Below are 23,859 nucleotides of genomic sequence, written 5' to 3' on the forward strand. Positions count from 1 at the left end.
ACTTCACATTAAATATTCCAAAAGAAGGAGAAATTATATTGAGATGTGTCTGTTAGTTACAAAATTAACCCCTGAACTGATATGGTTGACAAAATATGGAGTGGTTACAAGAAAAAAAATGTGCAGAACGTAACAACATATATTTGGGCTCTCCAAGTTTTATGTTGGTAGCCAAAAGCATACCTGTTGCTTCAATGTGAACCACTATTCCTTGTTCATTTCTTAATTTTCTTCCCTTTTCTCCTGAAAGTACTGATTGCTCAAGGTGCCATTTTCCACAGTCAAACCTGTAAAGTTGACAGCTTGTAGGGGACTTAACCTTTGGAGGTGGTCTTGCAACTTCACAAGGGGAGATCGTCCATTTTAAATAACTGGGGCCAAGCATTCAGAATTTTGCCTTTGGGGCTCAGTACTGAATTAGTGCACATTTCTAATGGTCCAAACTTTGGCTTCAGATTTTCGTCACCTCTAGATTATTGACACCAGAAGCAGAAACCTAGAATTAAGGCAGAAATCTGAATTGTGAACTTCAGCAGGTAGACAGTCCCAGGCCTATATTACGTCATTTCAGAAAGCACCATACAAAATGACAAAAAATTATGCTTGATTATTCTCCTTGAAATTCAAACCAATAATCAGAAATGAATTGGTGCAAATAGCCACGAGGTACTGACATTTCCAATTCCTAGCAGATCAATATTTTCTCAAGGAGAACCCAGATATTACTCTAGAACAAAAAAGCAGGATCATCCAGTAAATGTGTAAAATAAGATACATTTCATTACCCGTGGAGGAGAGAGAGGGTGTGGGGGGGGGGGTGGGGGGGGGGGAACTATTCTGTTTAGGGAAGTTTTCAAGATTAGTCTTCAAAACTACCCTGGAAAAGGAATCAAATTAAAAAGTTAGTTTTTTTTAAATGCACAAACTTTTCATTTACCCTAATTTATACCTTTCTCCATCCCCAGATCACTTTAAGGCAGTTCATATTGGTGTATGAATAATCAGTGACTATAAAATCAAACAGCTCAAACAGATCTGGACTAACGAGACTGCGAGCATCACTGCTGAGCCTGAGCCTGCCAACATCCAATGTCCACAAATCTATTTGCAGAAGCCACTAAGGAGCAGGAACTTATTAAAGCAGGGGCTCTGAAACCAGTTGTGGTGATCCATTCTGCTAAAGATTCCCCAAGTTAGTACAGACCACAGACTAAATATGAAGCCTCTGAGTTGCCTTATCCTGGTGCCAGCATTGTGGGTCCACAAAGAAATATCTACTTTCACTGGGATAGGAATCCGAATTTAGCATTGTAAATGCAGGGAGCTGACTCAGATGCAAGCTCATAGAATTGGAGCCAAAAGAGTGCCAATACAAAAATGGCTGTGTGTGATACAGTCCCATCTCTTAGCCAATGAATTGGTGCACGTTGCACTATAGTCCAATTGCACTACACTTTGCAAAGCTCAAGTAGTACAAGGTTGTTTTATGGGTTGACTGCATCACTCCTTGTCTAAGAGAAGTTGCTTTCAAGCCCAATAATAGAATTATGTTATCCGTTTTATTTTGACGTATACACAAGTGCATTTTGCATCTCAGATGTAGCACAGAAGGTGGCACAGTGGTTAGCACTGATACCTCACAGTGCCAGTGACCTGGGTTCAATTCCAGGCTTGGGCTGCATGGAGTCAGCACGTTCTTCCGTGTCTGCCTGGGTTTGCTCCCCACAGTCTGAAAGGTGTGCTGGTTCGATGCACTGACTATGCTAAATTCTCCCTCAGTGTACCCGAACAGGTGCCAGAATGTGGCAAATAGGGGATTTTCACAGTAACTTCATTGCAGTGTTAATGTAAGCCTATTTGTGACTAATAAATAAACTTTACCTCAAAATTGGCCTGCATTGGAAGGGACCTCTGCCAGGACACAGAATGGAAGATGGAGAAAAATCCAGCAGTGTTTTTACACTATCAGATAGCTTGCATGCAAGTGATGCTTTAGTAGCCTCAAATTAGGCAACAATTGAATTCCTATTATATCTAATTTTCCTGAAGTTATAATGCAATATTTGGCTTTTCAAACACCAAAAAGGAAAAGGAAAATCTATTATTCAGCATAGTAAGGTAACAACTCTTGTTCCCTGACATAAGGCTCTTCTGAGAATAAATGAGACAGAACAAAATTGCAATTGTAAAACTGGACTAAATGTGCTCTCACTGATTACCATAGTTTTCAGTGTACAAAGATCTAGTTTACTTGTAATGAGAAAAAGCTATAAATTCTGCTGTATAAATCCTTTAGAACAAATAGAAGCTTTCAATACAAAATTTCTAGAGTAATATTTTAACAAAAGATTTCCTGAAAAAACTATTTAACCCTTTCAGCACTGAATTTATATAACCGATCAAATTACTGGCATACAGGGTCTACCAACTAACATCCCATGAATAATTTGATGCTGAATGTTTTAAAGGTGATGAGAAAAAACAAAGAATAGACAATGATTTTACTCTCAGCATTCTATGAACCCCAAAATATTAAACGTGTATTTTGTACAAGAAATGCTATTGCAGTCCTCAAAGGGTTAAACCACTATTGACTTTTTAGAAAGAGGAATTGCTGTTGAGTAGGTTATTTGCTATCTTCCATGAAATACAAAATTGAAAATTAAACAAAAACTGTTCTCTTCAGTATACGTCCTCCTTCAATGGAAATCATAGTTTGTCCAGTTATTATAAAACATTTTCTTCATTTATTCTGACCTTCTTAATATTTTTCAAAGTTTGAAATGTTGCCCAAAGCATCATAGCATCTGTTCATATTCAATCTTCAAAATTCCCAAATTGTATGTAATTGAAATCCATTAAATTCCATTTTTACTTCAGTGCCCAGTAATCAGTTCCTCAATTTAACTATGATGCAGCAATGCTGCTGTAAACAATAGACAGCATTCAACTAAGTTTATGCTCGATAAGCACCTTTGCCCCAGAGTAAAATTTATTCTTGACTGATCGTGCAACAACAGCTGAAGAAGATAGCACTGAACGTAGAAAAGTCAGTCATTGTTATGCTGGTGTTAGGGCATTTGAAGCGTTACCTGCAAGAAAATGAAGAGTTTTCAATACTCATACAGAATATCTTAAATCTGAACATTATATATTCTAATAGATCCGAAAATGTTCTCACATTTAGGGTAATTACACACAAGGATTTATTATTTTAAATGTCAAAACTGAGCTGCCTGTACACAAAGCTTTGTCATCCATCATTTCCATTCTCACTGAATGATACTGACTTCCTGTCCTCCAGGGTATTATAGTTAAAGTTCAGTTTTTGGTCTTTAAATGCATTTATGGTCTTACCCGTCCTATCCTTGCAACTGCTTCCAAAATTATGTCCTTCATTTCTCTGACTCTAGTCTTCTTTGCATTTCTTATTCCCATCTCCCTGCATTGAGTTTCAACTGACTGTGTCCTACTCTCTAGAAATCATTACTGCTGCCTCACAGCACCAGGGACCCAGGCTCGATTTCTGGCTTGGGTGACTATCTATGCGGAGTCTGTATGTTCGCTCTGTGTCTGCGTGGGTTTCCTCTGGGTGCGCCAGTTTCCTCCCACAGTCCGAAAGACATGCTGGTTCAGTGCATTGGCCATGCTAAATTCTCCCTCAGTGTACCCAAACAGGCACTGGTGTGGCAACTAAGGAATTTTCGCAATAACTTCATTGCAGTGTTAACGTAAGCTTATTTGTGACACTAATAAATAAACTTTAAAAATTAAATTCCTATACCACACCACTTTTGTCTCTACATTTACAAACCCCAGTTGTCATTCATCCAAACTCTCTCACTATGGTTCAATGGGCTGTTATTTTATTCATTCCCTCTTTTGCATCTCTTTATTGAAAGCATCTTGAAGAATTTTCCTTGATAAAAAATTCAAGAAATGCAAAATACATTGTTGGCATCCTTTGCTATTACACATGGAATAGATGTATCAATACTCACATTCATACATATAGATAATGCAAAGTAAAACGGTCACAAAAATTCACACTTCAAAACTATATTTAAACTGCACTGGTAAAATGTAAACAACTGTACACTGAACAAACTGGACTATTAAACACAATTTAGAAAACTCACAAAAGCTAAATATTGCTGGATATCTTTAAAAAAAAACAACATGCTAGAAAAAGTCAAGTCTGAAGCATCCAGGGGAAACAGAATTAACGGGCCTGATTTTACCATCACATTGCGCTTGTTTTCAGAAATGGAAACTTGATAAAGTCAGGCGTGAAACAAGTAGCTCGATCGTGCCTGCCTCAATGCTGGTTCCCCCTTTATCAAGGCTGAAATATGGCCATGATTGGACAGGCACGATGGTGATTTAAATGCGAATGGGTCCATGCCACTCTGCCTGTGATTAATAGGTGTGAAAAGGAGGGTCCACTGCCATTCTGCCTGAGAGTGGTGGGGTGGTATGGTGGTCCACTGCCACTCTGCCTGAGATCGGAGGGGGTTGGGGAGGGTGGGGGTGTCTGGGTGGCAGGGAGGTGGGAGGATAAGGGGTCAATAATGTTGTGAGAGCGGGGCAATGTCTGTGGGGGCCAGGAGGAGGCATTATCCAGCCGGGGATGGAAATGGCAGGTGAGCAGCAGTATATTTTATTTTGCACAGAAAAAAAGATAGAGTATTTGTAGGTGTGCCTCAGAATGGGTCTAAAAGTCTGATCTCAAACACACTCAGTTTCATGTCTGCCTAGCACTGAGAATCAAAATGATAAAATAGGGCCCAATGTTTTGAGTCTGTATGACTTCTTCGGAGCTGAAAAGAGATAGGGACACAATGAATTTTATGCCATTGGAAGTGGGTGGGGGGCAGGAAGCAAAATAGAAGGTTAGAATAGGTTGGGGTTAGGAAAGATTAAATGATGTCATGGACAGAAGATAAAGGGAGTGGTAATGACAGGAATGTGTAGGTTATGGTCAGTAAATTTACAGATGACAAAAAATTTGGTGGTGTGGTAAATAGAGAGGAAAAAAGCTTCAGATTACAGGTTGACGTAGACAGGCTGGTCAAAGGGACAGAACAGTGCAAATGGAACTTAACACTGAAAAGTGAGAGGTAATGCATCTCAGGAGGACTAATAAGGCAAGAAAATACATCATGAACAGTAGGATGCCAGGAAGTTCAGAGGGACTAAACAGTGCATGTTCAAAGCTCCCTGAAGGCTGCAGGACAGGTAGATAAGGTGGCTAAAATGGCATATGAGATACTTGCCTTTATTAACCAAGGCATGGAATACAAGAGCAGGGAGATTATGATGAAGCTGTATAAAATGTTTGTTAGGCCAGAGTTAGAGTACTGTATGCAGTTCTGTTTGTCACGTATAGGAAGAACGTTATTGCACTAGAAAGGACACAGAGGCGATTCACCAGGTTGTTGTCTGGGCTGCAGCATTTCAACTATGAAATGAGGCTGGTTAGGTTGGAGTTGTTCTCCTTAAAACAGGGAAAGCTGAGGGTGCCTGACTGTGTAAAATTATGAGAGACATAGGTAGAGGAAAAAATATTTTCTCTCTAGTCTAAGTTGAGGGAACAATAACCAGGGAGCATAGATTTAAGGTAATGGGCAGGAAATTTAGGGGGAATTTCAGGAAAATCATTTTCACCCAAAGGGTAGTGGGAATTTAGAACTCATGGCCTGAAAGAATGGTAGATACAGGAACCCTCACAATACTTAAGAAGCATTTAGATGAGCAATTGAAATGCCCCAGCATATGAGGGTATGGACCAAAAGCTGGAAAATGGGATTAGAACAGATGCTGCTTGATGGCTGGTGCAGGCACAATGAGCCGAAGGATCTCTTTTAGTGCTGTAAAGCTCTATGACCAGAATACTCCAACCTCACCTGTGGCTGGGATTCTTCAATCTTGCTTCAGTGGATGGAGTTTTAGCTGAGTGCCAAAGTCTCCGTTCTCACTGGAAGGGTGAATTAGATTGCAGAATCCCACTGACCATGACTCTATGAAAACAAAAATTAAAGGAGTTGAGAGTTCATGGTGTGAAGTCCAGAAGACTGTGAAGTGTCTATTCAGAAGATGAGGTGCTGTACCAGTTTGCATTGGCCTTCACTGGAATATTGCAGCAGCTGACAAAAAACATTGATGGGGTAAATAGAGAGGAGGAAATGTGAGCATGATTGCAAGATGGTGAATTGAAATGGCAAGCAACAGGAAGGTTTGGGTCATGTTTATGGACTGAGAGAAGGTGTTCCGCAAAGCAGTCACCCATTTTATGTTTCGTCACCCTAATATTCCCTCCCACTGTGAGCAGCAAATGCAGTAAACTAAACTGAAAGAAGAGAAAATGAACCTCTCCTTCATCTGGGAGGAATGTTTGATGGTAAAGGATGAGGAGGTAAAGGGGCAGGTGTTTTACCTGCTGTAATTGCTAGGGAATGGGACAGGGATGAGGTATTGGGATGATAGAGGAGTGGACCAGGGGATCACAGAGGGAACAGTTCCTTTCATACGGAAAGCATAACAATGTTAATCACATATTAAAAATAAGCCCAAGCAGCTTTTTCAACCTTTATTCTGCACTGTTTCCCAAATAATGCTAAGGTAGGGAGCAGTATAGATAGAAAAACAACTTTTCTAACTGACTTTACTTACAAAATGAAACAATGGGAAAATTTCATTAAACTATTGCTAATGCAATAGCAACAAATAGGAAAAAAACTACTGAATCACCATGACACATCAGGCTAATTAGAGTAAATGCTTTTAATAAAAAGTTTTAATAAAAATTCTGCAGCCAACTACAACCACAAGATGATTTAGAATTGTGAATCTAAATTTTAGTGTGGTGTAAATGAGTGCCACAGCAGAATAGACAATGACCTTCCAAATCCAACCATGCCTGTTGAGATTAATATCTGCTGGATGTGAAAGAAAAATGGCAGCCTCAATCCAAAACAAATCAATTCTAATTCAGATACCACAGATTAATAGAAATGCACAAAAACAATGTTCTGTGAATAGTGCAGCTCGATGGGCCAAAGATCTTCTCCTGTTTAATACTGTTACTAGGCTTTATTCTGCAATTTGTTCTTTTATATCTGACTAGGTGTGTTTGTTGCTGTACTGGGTGCCTAAGAGTACTGCAGACACAGGTAATCTTATTACCTGTGAACTACATGTCCCTTTGTTTATATGGCCTCATGAGCAACTTGAAGAAAATATAAGCCTAATATTTTTAACATTATGACAGTGAACTTAAAATTTTACTTTTCTCAATATGAAAATGATTTACAAAGAAACAAACAAATGAATGTAAAAAGAGAAAAATAAAAAGATGATACAAGACCTCAGGGTGTACCTGAAGTTGGAGCAGGGAGCTCCTGTTTTTCAGGCTCTGGAGGTGGATTTGGCACAGCTTCCTCATTCATTTCTGTAGCCATAAATTCATGGACCGCCTTCTCTATCTGTGGTTTGAATATGTGATACAGTTTTGGATCCACGACCTGAGAAATAATTCTGTCCACGCCCGACTCCAACATGCCTGATCTTGGGTACATAAATAATGATAAAGTTATATAGTGCCCTTTTTGTAACATCAATTGCTTAGACCAGAGCTATACTCATTCTCCATACTCCATTAAAAAGACTACAAAAGTAACTTACATGCATCTCATGAAAATGTCTGACATTGCCACCTCATTGCAAAGTAAAATTGAGACCAATAGGTGCAAAAATGTTCCAAAATATAAAGAAACCATATAAATAACTATTGCAGTAATATTGTTAAGCAGACAGTAGTCACTTCAGTAAATTTAAAGCACTAATTTTTTTTGAAAAACTAGCTGAAGTTAAGTTACCATTGCAAAAGATTTGCTTGCATCAAAATGCTATATGAACGCTAGCAGTGAATCTGAATCAGAAATTAAATTTAACAGTATCTGCACAACATATCTAGGCTTAAATTAGTAATTGAGATAGTTTCTACTAGTCCCTCCGTATTGAATGCCATATCAAACTGAAATAATTACTTCCAGGGACAGAGGTTGTGTAGTTGATACAGCACATGGGTAAGAGAAAAACATCAGTTTGGCAAACTATTTTTTAGCTGTTTAATTAGATATTCAAGTAAAGAAAGATTACGAAAGAACTGAAGAAAAGGATTATAAAATGCAGAAATGGTTCCTTCCATATTTATACCTAAGAGATGCTCAGCAAAAATATTGGGCAGAATTTTCCTGTCCTGTCCAGAATTGTAGCAGGCAGGGCAGATCATGCAACAATCCTTTGACCTTGGGTGGAATTTTCCAGCCTTGGGGTGAGCTCGGCCTGAAAATCCTGCCCATTGCATTTGTTACCGAGGTCACAATACCTTTTAGATATCATTTTAGATGTGCTATTTCTTCAGTAGAGTCATGCACTTTTATTAAGAAAAGCAGTAAATTCAAAATACATGAACAGAGGGACTGCAATATAGGCAACCTAACATTTGTATTTCTAGGCTACATGTAACAGCAGCAATATTTTGTGGAAAATGGTCACTGGATGAAATTTTCAAGGAGAAAAAAATCAAACTGTTTTGAGATTGTTGACTTTTTTGAAAGGGATGAGGGATTGATTATTTTCCAGACACAATTACAAGTGTGTCAGAATAGTCTGGAGATAACAAAAGGACGGATGAGGTTTCAGCAGCAGAACATCTAAGGCAGGAGTGGCGATTGACAATGTTAAAGAAGTGAAAATAGGTTGTGTTAATGACAGAATGGATATGTTTAAAACTCTGCCGTGGGCAAAATGTTGAGGTTGCTTACAGTCTGCTTCAGTCTCAGACAGTTGTCAGGGAGAGGGAAGGAATCAGTGGCAAGTTAGTGGAGTTTGTGGCGGGGACTGAAAACATTTGGCTTCAGTGTGTTCAATGTTTAATTGGAGGAAATTTCTGCTGATCCAGCATCAGATAAGCAGTCTGACAATTTAAAGACAATGGAGAGGTTGACAGAAGTGGTAATTCTGGGTGTCATCAGTGTGCGAGAGAAAACCGGAATGTTTTTGGATATCACAGAGTGGCTGCTTGTAGGCCACAAATAGGTGGGATCCTTGGGAAATACCAAAGGAATAAAAAGAGAAGCCATTGATAATAAATTATGTTTAAACAGGTAAGAATAGAACCAGACGAATGCCTGGAGAAGGACTGGAGGAGGATGGTGTGATCAATGATACCAAAGGCCTCAAACCGTTTGAAAGGAAATAGCTTGCCTTTGTCAGGTAAGATTTCATTTCGGACTTTGATCAGAACAATTTCAGTACTGTGGCAAGAGCAGGATCCTGACTACAGGGATTCAAACATTGATGTGGACATAAATTTCAAGGCAACAGTAGGTTCAAGGATTTCACAGAGGAAAGAAAGGTTGGAGATGGGGCAGTCATTTGTAAGGACAGGGATGGTCAAGGGCTGTTTTCTTTTAGGACAATGGTGATGATGACAGATTTGAAGGAAAGAGGACAGAACCTGAGGAGAGAGAACCATTAACTATGTTAGCTAACATGGAAGCAGAGAGGGAAGTTGGGTGGTCAGGAGTTTAATAGGAATAGAGTCAAGAGAGCCAGAGCTGAGTCTCATGGATAAGATGAGCTTGGAGGGTATGAGGAGAGTTAGGAGAGAGGGAAATAAAAAGGGAAGACAAGTTCAGGGAAAAGGAAGGAAGTGGCATATTAGAAGTTTTGCCCGCAGGGCCAGAGAAAGGAGATAAGTGACAGAGGCAGGTGGTCAGATGATCTCAGTCTTGGTGATAAGGAAATCCATCAAGTCCTTGTCTTCATCATTAGAGGTGAAGAGAAGAGAGGAATTTAAGAAGATGGCTTACTGCAGAGAAACAAAGTCGGATGTTACCTTTGCATGACCTTTGCAGAATGAGTGGGACCTGATAAAGGTTTATGTGGCCCAGCATGATCTGGTTGTGAATGGCTAAGCTAGTTGTGCTCTACATCCTTTGAAGTCTATATCAGTTCAACTTGAGGCAGCAGATATGTTGGCCATAGCAAGACAATAGCTAGAATAACAGAGAGCAACTGTTCTAGCGGGGACTAGTGCTTTGAAGTTGCAAGCATGTGGTTTAGCAGATTGGTAGCTGCTGAAATATTGTGAATGGAGAGGCAAAGGCCAGATAGTTGGCATTTTGAATGTGCAGTTTTTAAGTGAATTGGGTGAAGAATTTATTTTCAGGGGCTGAAATACGGTATGGAGAAGGAAAAGGGATGAGAGTGGAAGTGATCTGAGATGGCCTTACCTTTGATTGATAATAAGGGAATAGCAAGGCCATGTAAGTCAGCTAACAAGGTCAAACTGGGAAGTCCTGAATAGGAGTTGGAAAGTTTCTAAGGAGAATAGGAGGACAGTGAGCTCTGGAAGGAGAACATGATGAATTGAAATGGAGATTAAAATTACCATGGATGAGCGGTCGTTCACTGTAAAGACTGAGGGAGGAAAGAAGTGGAGACAGTTTGTTGAACAAATTAGCATGGTACTTAGGTCGGCACTGAAAATCAGAACTTTAAATCAGCGGCGAGAAGGGTGGAAATGGAGACATGTTCAAATGAGGAGGGAGTGCCAGAGAAATAAAGGAACAGATCAAGATGAGATTTAGTTAGTAGCGCTATATCACCACTGCGGCAGTCAGACTAAAATATGTGATGCAAGCTATAGCCAGGTGGGGAGGCTTCAGTTAAGAGGAAAGTGCCACCACCCCTCAGTCAGGTTTCAGTCAAGCCCATGACATTGATGTAATTATCCACAATAAGCTCCAATATGGTACGGTCTTTGTTTGTGAATGAAAGGACAGTCTGAGAAAGAGGTACAGAGGAGCAGCGAGAGGTGAGATGTTGAAGTGCAAAGGGTCAGCAGTGGGAAGGGTGAATTGGATACGGAGTAGATTGACAAGACCAGTCCTTAGCCAGCACACTGAGTGGGAATACAGTGAGAAGTAGGATGGGGCAGTTTGGAGTGCTGGCCATAAGGGGACAGCACAAAGATGTTTTGGAGGATGCAGAGAGACAGACGGAAATTGTAACTTTATCTAAAAGTTGGGACAATGGTAAAAAAGTGGTAAGGCCATGAGTACTGGTACGTTGGGAAATTTGGGAGGGCAGAGTATGTGACAGGGAAGAAAAGGTGCACAACAATCAGACAGACAAGTCTAACAGGGGCAGAGAAAAAAATAAAAAGTAAAATGAGCCACATTTATGCAATCTGTCCTGAGAGTCAACTCTCTAAGCCCCAATATTCTCCTGGTGAATCTGAATTACACCATCAACTAGAGAAATAGATCTTTCCTGAAGCACTTTGCCCAAAACTGAACAATAATCTAGATAAGTCCAGCCAGGTTTAAAAAAAATCTAGAAATAAAACAAATTGCTATCAGTAAAGTGATATTAAAACTGTCAGATTGTGGCAAAAACCCAAATAACTTGGGCCATAAAGCCAAGATGAAAGCTGCATTTCCAAACTTGATGGAGGTGTAAATCAGGCAGCATGAAAGTAGCCAAACGATGGATAAAACTTGGGAAGCTATGAAAAGATTTAAATAAAACAGTGTACTCACTTACAGACCCTTTGTCGAAGTTCATTACGTAGTTGATTTTTGTTAAGACTTGGATTCCACTCATGATTAGCCAAATGATTGGACACAAAATTATCAACTCGCTGTCTGAGATTCTGATAGGCTGGCTGCACAGGTTAACAGAAATAGATTAAAACAAAGCAAATAGATAGCACCAATTTAAATGTACTGTATAATACTGCACACTGAACACAATCAAAATCCCATCCATACTGCTTAACGCAAATGGCACCACCTTAAAGTAACACATTGATTTATTATGCAAGGGCTCCACTGACTTACCCACAGTCAATGTTTTGCTCTCTAAGTTGAGTCATAAAGCCTTGAAAAGGTGGTAAACTATCCCACGTCAAACAGAAGATGTCCAAAAGCAAGTAACTTGGGCACTCTCTTAGCCACACAAACACAGTGCTGAACATTGAAAACAAAAAAAATTGCAAAACAAATGCTCCAGAACAGCAGCTACAATCATCCTACCCACAAAAAATGATAAATCATAAACTGACCCCAAAGCTTCCTATTCAAGACCATCATCTCTGCAACATTGCAAAATATATGTACAAACTTGTGGTTATAATTTTCAGATACTCAAGGATAAATGAAGTCAAAACATATTGGGGCCGATTTTACTTAATAGACGGGATGAGCTGGTAAAATCACGCAAACGCCAAGAGATCAGGTTCACGCCCGATTTCTCGCCTCTCGCAATCTTAATGGCACCAGATATCTGGTGCATTTAGCCTCCCATCCATTTCTGGCAAAAGGCTGAATAAATTATTCAAATATATGCAAAGGCTCATTCCCATGTGATTAGCAAGCCTGAGATGCAATCATCCCAGCTTATTTGCCTTTGTGGCCTTGACGGGAGAGATTCTTTCCGGCGAGATTCATGTATGGTCCCCACAAATGAAAACCAATCATGATGGCCTCCCCAGTAGAACCAAAGGCCATTGAGCCTCCCCCAGGGAGGTCAAGGGCAAGGTGGGTGTCCCTTGGGCAATGCCAGCCCACCACCCTAGTAGTGCCCAAGGGGCAGTGGCACTGCCCACAGGTCAGTGCCAAGGGTGGGAGGGTGAGGCCTGAAGGGAGCAAGACGACTGGATAGGGAGGATGTCCCACTGCCACTCGGCAGAAGATTGGTGTGGGGGCGTGGGGGGGGGGGAGGAGGAAGAGAAATCAATCTGAGCAGCAGAGGGAGGGGCGGCAGCGGTATTTCCAGGTGATGAGGGGCCTTCAATTGCTGGTTTGGGGAAGGGGGTGGAATCTGGGTCGAGGCTGGCTGCAGCAGCAGAGAGTTAACAGATCTCTCTCTCAGGCCAGCTCTGCTGGTTGTCACTGCACATGTGCAACCACAGAGATCTTTACATGCCAATAGCTCCCTGTTACACAGCAGGCTTGCTGGTGACTTAAATCCTGTCCCCTTCCCCTATAGGTGAGGAGTGGTTCAGCCCATTTTTTTCATACAGTAAGTGCGTAAAATTCTGGATTTGAACTCACCCAAAAAACCAGAGAGAAACTCTCCTGTTTTCCTGCCCATCCTGGACTTAGAATTTTTTTGCTAAGATCTTTTTTATTCATAAAATCTTAGCTACTGAAGTTTGATGTTGTTGTAAGTAACTTCTTTTGATGGTTGAACCAGACAAATCAGAAAGTCAAAGTCTGCCACAAGTGCCAGATATAAAGTTGTCCCTTGCCTGTGATGCAGGCTGGTCTCTGCTAGCACCTTGTTTGTAGGGCTGGCATCTTCTTTTGGGCTTATAGGAATAGAAATGCCATATAAATACTGTGACTACAAGAACAAGTCAGAAGCTGGAAATTCAGCAGCAAATAACTTCCTCCCCCAGAGCTTGCTCATTATCTACAAGTCACAAGTCAGGGATGTGATGGAGTATTCTCCACTGTCTGGGTGAGTTCATTTACAGCAATGCTCAAGAAACTCAACACCATCTGGAAAGAAAGCAGTCAGCTGGATTGGCACCCCAACCACCACCCTCAAAGTTTACTCCCTTCATAACCAAAACACAGTATCAGCATTATGTACCACAAACAAGTTGCACTGCAGCAACTCACCAAGGCTCCTTCAACAGCGCCTTCTAAACTGGGGACCTCTACCATCTAGGACAAGGGACGTAAGACACATGTGAGCACTAACATTTGGATGTTCCAACTTAGAAATATATCACTGTTCCTTCACTGTTGCTGGGACAAAATCCTGGAACTCCCTTCCTAACAGCACTATGGATGTACCTACATCACAAGGGCTGCAGTGGTTCAAGATGCTAGCTCACCAGCACCTTCTCAAGGGCAATTAGGGATGGGTCATAAATGCTAGCCTAGCCAGCGATGCCCACATCTTACGAAAGAATAAAGAAAGGCTTCAGAATCGGTATGACACTGTGATGATGAATTTCTGCTCTCAGCTGGTTATATTGATTGTCTGCTAGCTTTTTGCACTTATCATGAATGATGTAGAGGGTTTTCCCATCATGACCACATCTTTGAATCAGAGCTCTGGACACTCAGCTTGGTCTTTTGGCATCGACCGTCTCCCTGTACAGCATATCCTTGGGATGCATCCATCTTCTATCCTGCACACATGCCCAAACCAGCAAAGCCTTCTTTGCTTGATTAGCACTAGCATGCTTGGCCTTGAAAGGACTGCATCATTGGTGAATGTCTTCTCATGTGGTGCCAAGGATGTGTCTAGAAATCAGATGTGTGAGATATTAAGATTTTGTTTTTGGCAAGTGCATGTTGTCCAGGCTTCAGTGCTGAGGATGCAGGCCTTATAGATAAGCATCTTGGTTCTGCAGGTCAGTTTGCTATTTTTTAAACAATTGTTTTGATAGCTGGCCAAAGTTGGTGGTTGCCTGATGTGTGGCCTGAGCACTTTGTCAAGACACAGGTTTCTGCCCCTACAGACCCATGGTAACAATTGCTCATAATGATGTGTTGTTGAGTCTGATCACCAGCACAGACATAAAACTCTGCTCCATAACTACAGTTTTCTTGACACTAATAACGAGGGGTAACATGACTCAGGTTTGAGGCACAATGACCCATAAGCCTTTGGAGCTTGACTTCTGTCTGGGCAGCTAGTGTAGCATCATTAGAATAGTTCCATGTTCACGGTATGTCATACGTTGTATTGGTTCTCAGTCTGGATAGGTTGAGGAGTTTCTCATCATGTGTGGAGGAACATTCCTTCCACATCAGCAGGGAAAGTACAGATCAGTAGGATCCAGAAAGAGATAGCAAAGAGAACTGGAACTAAGACACAGTACTCGATCATTCCATTCTTGATCTCAAAATGGTCAGATGTGGAGCCTTCAAAATAAATGGGGCCATGTTTGTTATGAAAAGGCCATATGAAACTGTGAAGCTTGGAGGACCACTGATTCCTCTACTACCCAGTACAGGCCTGTCCTGCTCACTTTGTCAAAAGCTTTCGTGAAATCTAGAAAAGTAAGCATTTGCTGCTCTTTGTACTTGTTTGAGTCTGCCACCGAACAGTCCATATAGGTACAAGATGGTCTGTATACAGTGGGCTGACGTCCAGATGGCATAACTATTTGCTCAAGAGTTATATTCTTATCATTTTCTCAGGATTGTATTCCTACCCAAATCATAGGGGCTGGGTTCAGGCTCTACTTCAGACTTCCCCAATGAGCAGTGCAGAGAATGCCAACAGAGGTACTGTGTTTGCTGGGTGTAGGTAGCAGAGCAGAGCACAAATGTTAAGTTGGAGCTGGGTTCTTGCATCTTGATGGTAGCTCAGCCATAAGATACTTCAAAAACTGTGAAGATAGTACACAGGGGCACGGACCAAATATGTGCAATTGGGACTAGCTTAGTGTTTTAAAAGGGTGACATGGACAAGTTGGGCTGCAGGCCTGTTTCCAGCTCTAAACCTTTATAAAGGGGGCACCAGGACACTGCCTCAGCTCGTTCCCTAGCAAGTGTTTCAAGATTCCCATGAGAGACTGGTTGCGAGGTATCCGAGGATAGAACACAATAGACTGATTTGCCATATGTCATCCACTCTGCAAATATGTTTACAGAGCACAGTTTTAAATTAGCCCCCACTTAAACTGTCCAAACTCAGTTTTTAAGGTCAGAATAAATTCCTAGCATTGAAGAAGGGATAACAGAATACTAACAATTTTATAAATAAAATATCGGATCCAAGGCAGTAGTTTTGCTCTCCTTGTGAATGCACTCTTCATCATCCAGTAACCTTTATGAATGTTTGACATAAAGCTCAGGCAATGAACTCAACTGGAGGTAAATACAGACAGAATTAGGCCTCAGCTGATAGATCTGCATGCTTATGCAATGGCTCCAAAATCACTTTACAGTTACATACACACACATCGAACCTATCCCAAACAGTGAAATGAAACACAGTAGAGGGAATACAATACAATAAATATCTTGCGCCACTTGTTGCTACTTATTAGGGCTGATACTTCAGTCTATTGCTGAGATGTTGAATTTTTACTGTTAACCAACTAAAATACTATTTCCTACTAACGAACATCCAATCCTGGCTCCATAGAAAGTTAACGTACTGGGAACCTCAATTTAAAGGTTAGCTTTCACCTGCTTCAGCCATCTTAATGCTCAGTGATTACCTCATTCCCACCCCCAGTATTTTAATCTCCAGGTTTTGCTAACACCCACAAAGTACTTCAGCTTTGTTCGAACAATTTATAAATAGTTTAAATTGTTTAGTTGAATTATTGTTTGTTACATACTGTTCATCATCTATTATACTCCATATAAACACTCGCAGCATCCCTCACCACCGCCCTGCTCCCCCCTTCCCATAATTATCCTTGACACCCCTTATATAAATCTATGAACTGCATTAACAAAGTCAATTTAATATTACAAAAATGAATCACAATCTAGTTAGCCCTCCAGGATGTCAACATTCTTTGCAAGTTCCCATATCTTCAACTTGTGTTAAAAATATCCAAGTATTTGCCAAGAAAACATTATTTATGTTCACATTTGTTTACTGATAGAACTACTATGTTCATTGGTGTGTCTGACACATCCAGAAAATACTGGAAGATTGTCAGCAAATTGCAACATAGTATTTCAACTCAGTAGCTTGAAGCATGATAAATCATAAGAGCAAAGCTCAAAACAGTTTATATCTGTCAGCTGAACTCCCTATTGGATTACTACATTCCAATTCACTGACAGCAGTCTAATATCATTTATATTTAAACAGTGAAGTTTAAACAAACAGCCATCAAGCTGTGTGATTGAATATAGTCTTAAATTCCTTTTTTGCAAAACTTCCTGCTAACACTGGCATATGATTGATTGAGAACCTAAACCAGTCTCATAACAAACCACTGGGTGTCTTAAAGTGTCTCTCTCTCTCTGGATGTGGAGTTGCCTGCGTTGGACTTGAGTAGGCACAGTAAGTAGTCTCACAACACCAGGTTAAAGCCCAACAATTTGGTGGTACAAACTTTCAGAGTGCTCACCTGACGAAGGAGTAGCACTCTGAAAGCTCGTGCTACCAGATAAACCTGTTAAACTTTAACCTGGTGCTGTGAGATTCCTTGCCGTCTTTCTCCAGAGTCAATGCTCCCCCAACTCTGTTTCGCCCCCACCCTGGCATCATGTGCTCTCCTCTCACCCCCACCCTGGCGCCGGCACTTCCCTCTCGCCCCCACCTGGAGCAATGCCCTCCCCTCTCGCCCCCCACCCCAGAGCAATGCGCTCCCATCTCGTGCCCCCCAACCCCAAAGTGATGCACTCCCCTCTCACCCCACCATCCCAGAGCAATACCTTCCCCTCTCAGCCCCAACCCAGAGCGATGCACTTCCCCCTTGCCGAACGCTGGAGCCTGTGCTCCCCTCTCACTTCCACCGATGCACTGTGATGCGCTTCCGTCACCCCTCTGCCGGCAGTGGCTGCACCCCTCTTGATCCCGTCTCCTCACCCTCTGTCTTTCAGTCTCCCTGGAGAGGGCACTTCCCACCCTCTCACTCCATCCCTGGGGTGGGTTTTTTTTATTTCATTGACAAAATGTGAAAATTTTTTGTGACGCCAATGTGCCTTTAAGAAATGTTTTTTTTTTAAATCACGTTCTCTGCAGTTTGTAAGCAGTCCTTCTGGTTTCATTGTGGCACCGGCTGCCTGCTTAGATGTCTCTAAAGCTACTTCAATGGTTTAGCTGAGGTTTTGTTTATTTTTAATCTGGGCTTAATGTGCTGTCTTAGAATTTATGACTGGGCAGCAGGTCATGTGTTTTGGACTTTTTTTCCATACTGAACTCAAGGTTTAATTTTCAATTTGACTGCTGGTTTAGTTAACAGGTGTTTGGATATCAAAATTGAAAAGCAGTGTTTGTTTTTCTCTTTCTCAGGTATTGTACATTCATTCGGCTAGCGGGAAGCAGGTATTCTTGCCTTCCTGGAGTGAAAATTCTCTGTTGGTGGTTTGCTAGTTAATACGACTAGCTCCGTCTCTCTCCTTTTTTTTGAGAAGCTGTTCTGACTTTAAGCTTGTGTGTGTGTGTATGTGTGTGTGTGTGTATATCAAGAGAACTGCAGCATCCAACCAAAGATAAGTTCTGGCATCATGTGAGCATTCACATTCTGTGCTAAACCTGTGGCAAGGGTTTTATTATGGATTTGTTTGGTTGTGTTTATTAAAATATCATGTTTTTTTCTTGTTTGTAATTGGTAAAAGTTATTGTTAATTTTCTTTCTTTACATGTTAACTATATTCTTAATAAACTTTGTTTGCTACCTGAAGTGAAACATCTCATGGTTATCCCAGCCAAATTCAAATTGCAAAAAAATGACCCAGGCAGACTTCATAAAACACTTTGGAGTTTCTGACCTGAATTATAACACCTAATTTCTCTCGAGAAAATGGTAATGGGCTTGTCTTCTTAAACCACTGTAATGCTTGTGGCTTAGGCACATTCTTTGTGCTGTTAAGAGGGTGTTCCAGGATTTTGACCCAGTGACAGTGAAGGAACGATGATTATTTCCAACTCAGAACAGTGGATGGCATGGAGGGGAACTTCTAGGTGGTAGTGTTCCCATACACCTGCTACCCTCATCCTTCTAGATGGCGGTGGTCGATGCTATCTAAGGAGCCATGGTGAGTTCCTACAATGCATCTTGTAGATGGTTAATACTGCTGCTGTTTGTAGATGTAGTGCAAGTCAAGCAAGCTGCTTTGTCTTGAATGACGTCAATCTTCTTGAGTATGTATGGAGCTGCATACATCCAAGCCAGTGAGAGTATTCCATCACATTCCTGACTTATGCCTTGCACATGGTAGACATGGAGAGTCAGGGGGTGAGTTCCTCACTGCAGAATACTTAGCCTTTGACTTGCTCTTGCAGCCGCAGTATTTATGTGGCTAGTTCAGCTTCTGGTCGATGGTAACACCAATGGTGTTGATATCCCAGGATGGGGATTTAGTGATGTTAATACTATTTAATACCAAGGGGCGATAGTTAGATTTTCTCATGTTGGAGATGGTCACTGACTGGCACTTGTGTGGTGTGAAAGTTACTTGCCACTGGTCAGCCCAAGCCTGGATATTGTCCAGGTATTGATGCATTTGAACAAGGTTTCTGCTTCAGTACGAGAAATTGGTGCTGAACGTTGTACAAACATCAGCGAATATCTCCATTTCTAACGTCATGATGGAAGGCCATTGGTGGAACAGCTAAAGATGGTTGGGCCTAGGACACTATCCTGAGGAACTCCAGCAGTCCTGGTACTGAGATGATTAAACTCCAACAACCACAATCATCTTGCTTTTTGCCACATATGACTCCAACTACTGGAGACTGACTCCCTGATTCCCAAGTTTTGCCACGGCTCTTTGATGTCTTAATCAAATGCCGAGGTTAGTCAATCTCACCTCACCTCTGAAATTTGTCTCTTTTGTCCAACTTTGAACCAAGGCTATAAGAGGTCAGAAGCTGAGGAACCCTAAACTTCAGTAAGTAGGTCATTGCTAAGTAAGTGCCGCTTGATAGTGGTGTTGTTGACTCCTTTCATCACTTTATTGATTGGGTGGTAATTGGCTGGGTTGTATTGATCCTTTTTTTTGTGGACAGGACATAACTGGGCGATGTTCTACACTGCTGTGTAGAAGCCATTGTTTTAGCTGTACTGGAACAGCTTAGTTAGGGGCACAGCTAGATCTGGAGCACAAGTCTCCAGTATTATTGCTGGAATATTGCGAGGGCCTGTAGCCTTGGCAGTGTCCAGTTCCTCTAGCCGTTTCTTAATATCATGTGGAGTGAATCAACGTAGCTGAAGGCTGATGCTGGGCACTCCGGAGGAAGCAGAGATGGATTATCCACTTGAAGATTGTTGCAAATGTTTCAGCCTTACCTTTTGCACTGATGTTCTGGGCTCTTCCATCATTGAGGATGGGTATATTTTTGCAGCCTTCTCCCCCAGTGATGCGTTTAGTTGCCCACCCCCAATTAATGATTGGATTTGGCAGGACTGCAGATCTTAGATCTAATCTATTGGTTGTGCAATTGCTTCACTCTATAATTTTCTGCTTATGCTGTTTGACATGCAGTTGTAGCTTTTACCAGGTTGACACCTCATTTTTAGATATGCTTGGTGTTGTTCCTAGCATGCCCTCCTGCACTTTTCATTGAACTGAGGTTGATCCCCTTGCTTGGTAATAATGGTAGAGTGGGGGAATATGCCAAGCCATGAGGTTACAGATTGTGGTTGAGTACTCTGCTGCTGCTGATCGCCACAGCAACTCATGAATGTCCAGCTTTGAGTTGCTAGATACATTTGAAATCTGTCCCACTTAGCATGGTGATAGTGCCACACAACACAATGGAGTGTATCCTCAGTGTGAAGATGGGACTTTATTTCCAAAGATTGTGCAGTAGTTACTTCTACCAATATTGTCAATCAAATGGTGATGATGTAGTCAAGTGTGTTTTTCCCTCATTGCAGACTGAATCTAGCATCAACATCTTTTATTGATGACACTGGAGTTCCCCCACCCACAATAACTCTGCACCCTTGTCCCGCTGTGCTTCCTACAAGTGGTGTTCAACTGGGAGAGTGCAGACCATCAACTTGGTAGGAAGCAGGTATGACGCATTGAGCCTTCATGAGGGCCAGAGTCGACGTTGATGGCATGAAAGCAAGGTTGATGATCACAGGTCAACTGCCTCTAAATTGTATACCACTGTGCTGCCACCTCTGCTAGTGTCCAAGACATGATCTGTAAAGTACACTGTTGTCTGACTGTTCTGTGACACAACTCTTTCAATTTTGAGAGAAGCTCCCAAATGACAGTATGGAGGATAGGGCTGGGTTTGCCGTTGTAACTTCCAGTGCTTAAGTCAATGCCGGGTGATCTGAACAGTTCCTTTATATTTTACTAACTTTTTAGCAGTTTATCAACTGAGTGATTTGCATGTGAGTCAGGCATATTGCTGCAGATCTGGAATCAGGCCAGATTAGGTAATGATGGCATGTTTGTCTTCCCAAAAAAACATTAGTGAACCACATACATCCTTTCCTAACGTGGTCCCAACCAGGGTCCCTCTTTGTCCAAAGTCTCTGGTTTACTATTCCAGGGACAAGACTGCCTCATCCTCCTACTCCCTTTCCTAGTGCTGGGAGGCACCTTCAATCACCGTATTACTGGTCTACGGGATAGTGCGTCACTCATAACTTGGATTAATTCCTAGACAGAACCTGCCCGACAGTGGGTCTCCAGGGAACTGAAGGACAGCAGAGTGTCTGAAACCCACCCATTGCCCACCAGGTCCCAGACTGCCTGAGACAAACAAATGGTGAGGATGTGGTCAAGCACGTTTTGGCAGACTTAGTCGAGCAGTAATGTCCTCTGGAACTTGGCCAGTTCAGTCAATACAGGGTACGACTTTGACGAATGACATTGGAGTCCCCTACCCAGAGTACATTGTGTGCCCTTGTCCTGCAGTGATTCCTACCAGTGGTGTTCAACAGGGAGGAGGAGGAGGGTGAGGCGGCATTGTCCCTGGGCTGGTAAAACCAGAGACCCAGTGTAAAGCTCTGAGGGACCCGGGTTGGGGACCAGGGCAGGAAATAAAACGCGTGTGACTCACTAGTGTCCTTTAGGGAAGACAGCTGCTCGAGCCGGACGCCAGTAAACGGCGACCCCGGGTCCCCACCAACCCAACCGCCGGGTCCCTCGAGGGGAGGGGGCCCAAACCCTCGGTCTCTCTCTCTCTCACCTTGGTATCGACATCAGCCAGACAGTCTCTGCGAAACTCGTCGAACAGGCCGCGGCTCTTCAGGTGATCCACGATCATGGCGATGAGGTTGGGATCTTCGGGCGGCAGGTTTTTGGCCATGGTGGTGGAAGGGAAAGCCCGGGGCCTTGCTCTGAACCTCACTCGGGATTGTCAAGCGCTCAGCAGGGCAGGAAGCGGCTGTAGCAGTGCGCCTGTGCTCCCAACGGCGCGCTGCTTTCTGGGGGATGTAGTTCTCGGCCCACCGAAGACGCGCGTGCGCGACTCCAACTCCCAGGTGGCCGTGCGAGCAACCGGGCCCGGCCGGGCAGCGCGTGCGCATTAGTCTTTGCTTGGGCAGCTATTGGAGAACCCCTACAATGTCCTTTTGATAACATTGGAACTGACGAATAGTTGACACTTGTTCCTTAACTGCAGGTAAAAGTCACACATAACAAGCAACCAAGCTGCGAAACAGTTTCAAAAATAGTGATCACATTTCCTTCTGAGAAAATACCAAAAAGCAGCATGAATAAAGGTGAATCACACAAGTTATTTTTGCATTTCCAAGAAAATACCAAAAAGCAGCGTGACTAAAGGTCAATCGCACAAGTTATTTTTGCATTTCCAAGAAAATACCAAAAAGCAGCATGAATAAAGGTCAATCGCACAAGTTATTTTTGAGTTAATGGAGTCCAGAATTTGTCCTACATGTTGCATAATCCAGTTATTATTCCTGAAAAATGTTCCACCCTTCCAATCATTCAGGTTATAAGTTCCTACAGCGTGAACAAGAAAGCTTTGATAATAGGTGCATCTCAATGGGGCCTTAAAAAAAATCCGCAACAGCTCATAGAACATGCATGCTGGCCTGGCAGCACATAGCAGAATACACTCACAGCACTTTGCTACTAATGTCATTGTAAAGTCATTGCACTGACATTGCCGTGTTAATGTAAGCCTTATTTGTGACTAATTAATAAACTTATTAACTTTTTTGGATCAGATGTAATCTCTGCAGTCCTGCCACATCCAGTTGTGAATGATGGTGAACAATTAAACAGCTATAGCGAAGGAGGATCAACAAATATCACTGTCCTCAGTGATGGAGGAGCCCATCATCAGTGCAAAAGAAAGGGCTGAAGTATTTCAGCAATCTTCAGCCAGAAGTACCAAATAAATGATCCATCTTGGTCTCCTCCAGAGTCCCCAGTCCCCAGTGGAGATGCCAATCTCCAGCCAATTTGATTTACCCCACATGATATCAAGAAATGGTTAAAGGCACTGGATACTGTAAAGGCTATTGACCCTGGTAATATTCAAGCAATAGTATCTATAGGTATGTCAGGAATAAAAGAATGGCTGGGATAAGATTAGGGCCAGTCAAGGATAGTAGTGGGAAGTTCTGCGCGGAGTCCGAAGAGATAGGAGAGGTGCTAAATGAATATTTTTCATCAGTATTCACACAGAAAAAAGACAATGTTGTCAAGGAGAATACTAAGATACAGGCTATTAGACTAAATGGGACTGAGGTTCATAAGGACGAGGTATTAGCAATTTTGGAAAGTATGAAAATAGGTAAGTCCCCTGGGCTGGTTGGGATTTATCCTAGGATTATATGGGAGGCTAAGGAGGAGAATGCAGAGCCTTTGGCTTTTTCTTTAGGTCGTCATTGTCTACAGGAATAGTACCAGAAGACTGGAGGATAGCAAATGTTGTCCCTTTGTTCAAGAAGGGGAGTAGAGACAACACTGGTAATTACAGACCAGTGAGCCTTACTCCTGTTGTGGACAAAGTTTTGGAAAGGATTAAAAGAGATAGGATTTATAATCCTCTAGCAAGGAATAATTTGATTAGGGATAGTCAACACAGTTTTGTGAAGGGTAGGTCATGCCTCACAAACCTTATTGAGTTCTTTGAGAAGGTGACCAAAGAGGTGGATGAGGGTAAAGCAGTTGATGTGGTGTACATGGATTT

General features: G+C 42.0%; 1 protein-coding gene across 2 annotated transcripts; it reads right to left on the minus strand.

The window, feature by feature from the left end:
* Positions 1–816: 816 nt before the first annotated feature.
* Positions 817–22,200, minus strand: bod1 (biorientation of chromosomes in cell division 1). Of its 2 annotated transcripts, none has more exons than XM_080201677.1 (4): positions 21,886–22,200; positions 11,613–11,737; positions 7,379–7,566; positions 817–3,092 (listed from the first exon to the last, which is right to left on the minus strand). In XM_080201677.1, exons 1-4 carry the CDS (start codon positions 22,003–22,005, stop codon positions 3,061–3,063), a joined length of 465 nt encoding a protein of 154 aa, XP_080057803.1. In that variant the 5' UTR covers positions 22,006–22,200; the 3' UTR covers positions 817–3,060. The 2 variants fall into 2 exon arrangements, with proteins under 2 accessions (XP_080057803.1, XP_080057804.1); XM_080201678.1 differs by having other exon boundaries at positions 7,367–7,566; positions 21,886–22,198.
* Positions 22,201–23,859: the final 1,659 nt, after the last annotated feature.

Source organism: Carcharhinus amblyrhynchos, chromosome 13 (assembly GCF_965287045.1).
Source record: "Carcharhinus amblyrhynchos chromosome 13, sCarAmb.v2.hapA, whole genome shotgun sequence".
Taxonomy (NCBI): domain Eukaryota; kingdom Metazoa; phylum Chordata; class Chondrichthyes; order Carcharhiniformes; family Carcharhinidae; genus Carcharhinus; species Carcharhinus amblyrhynchos.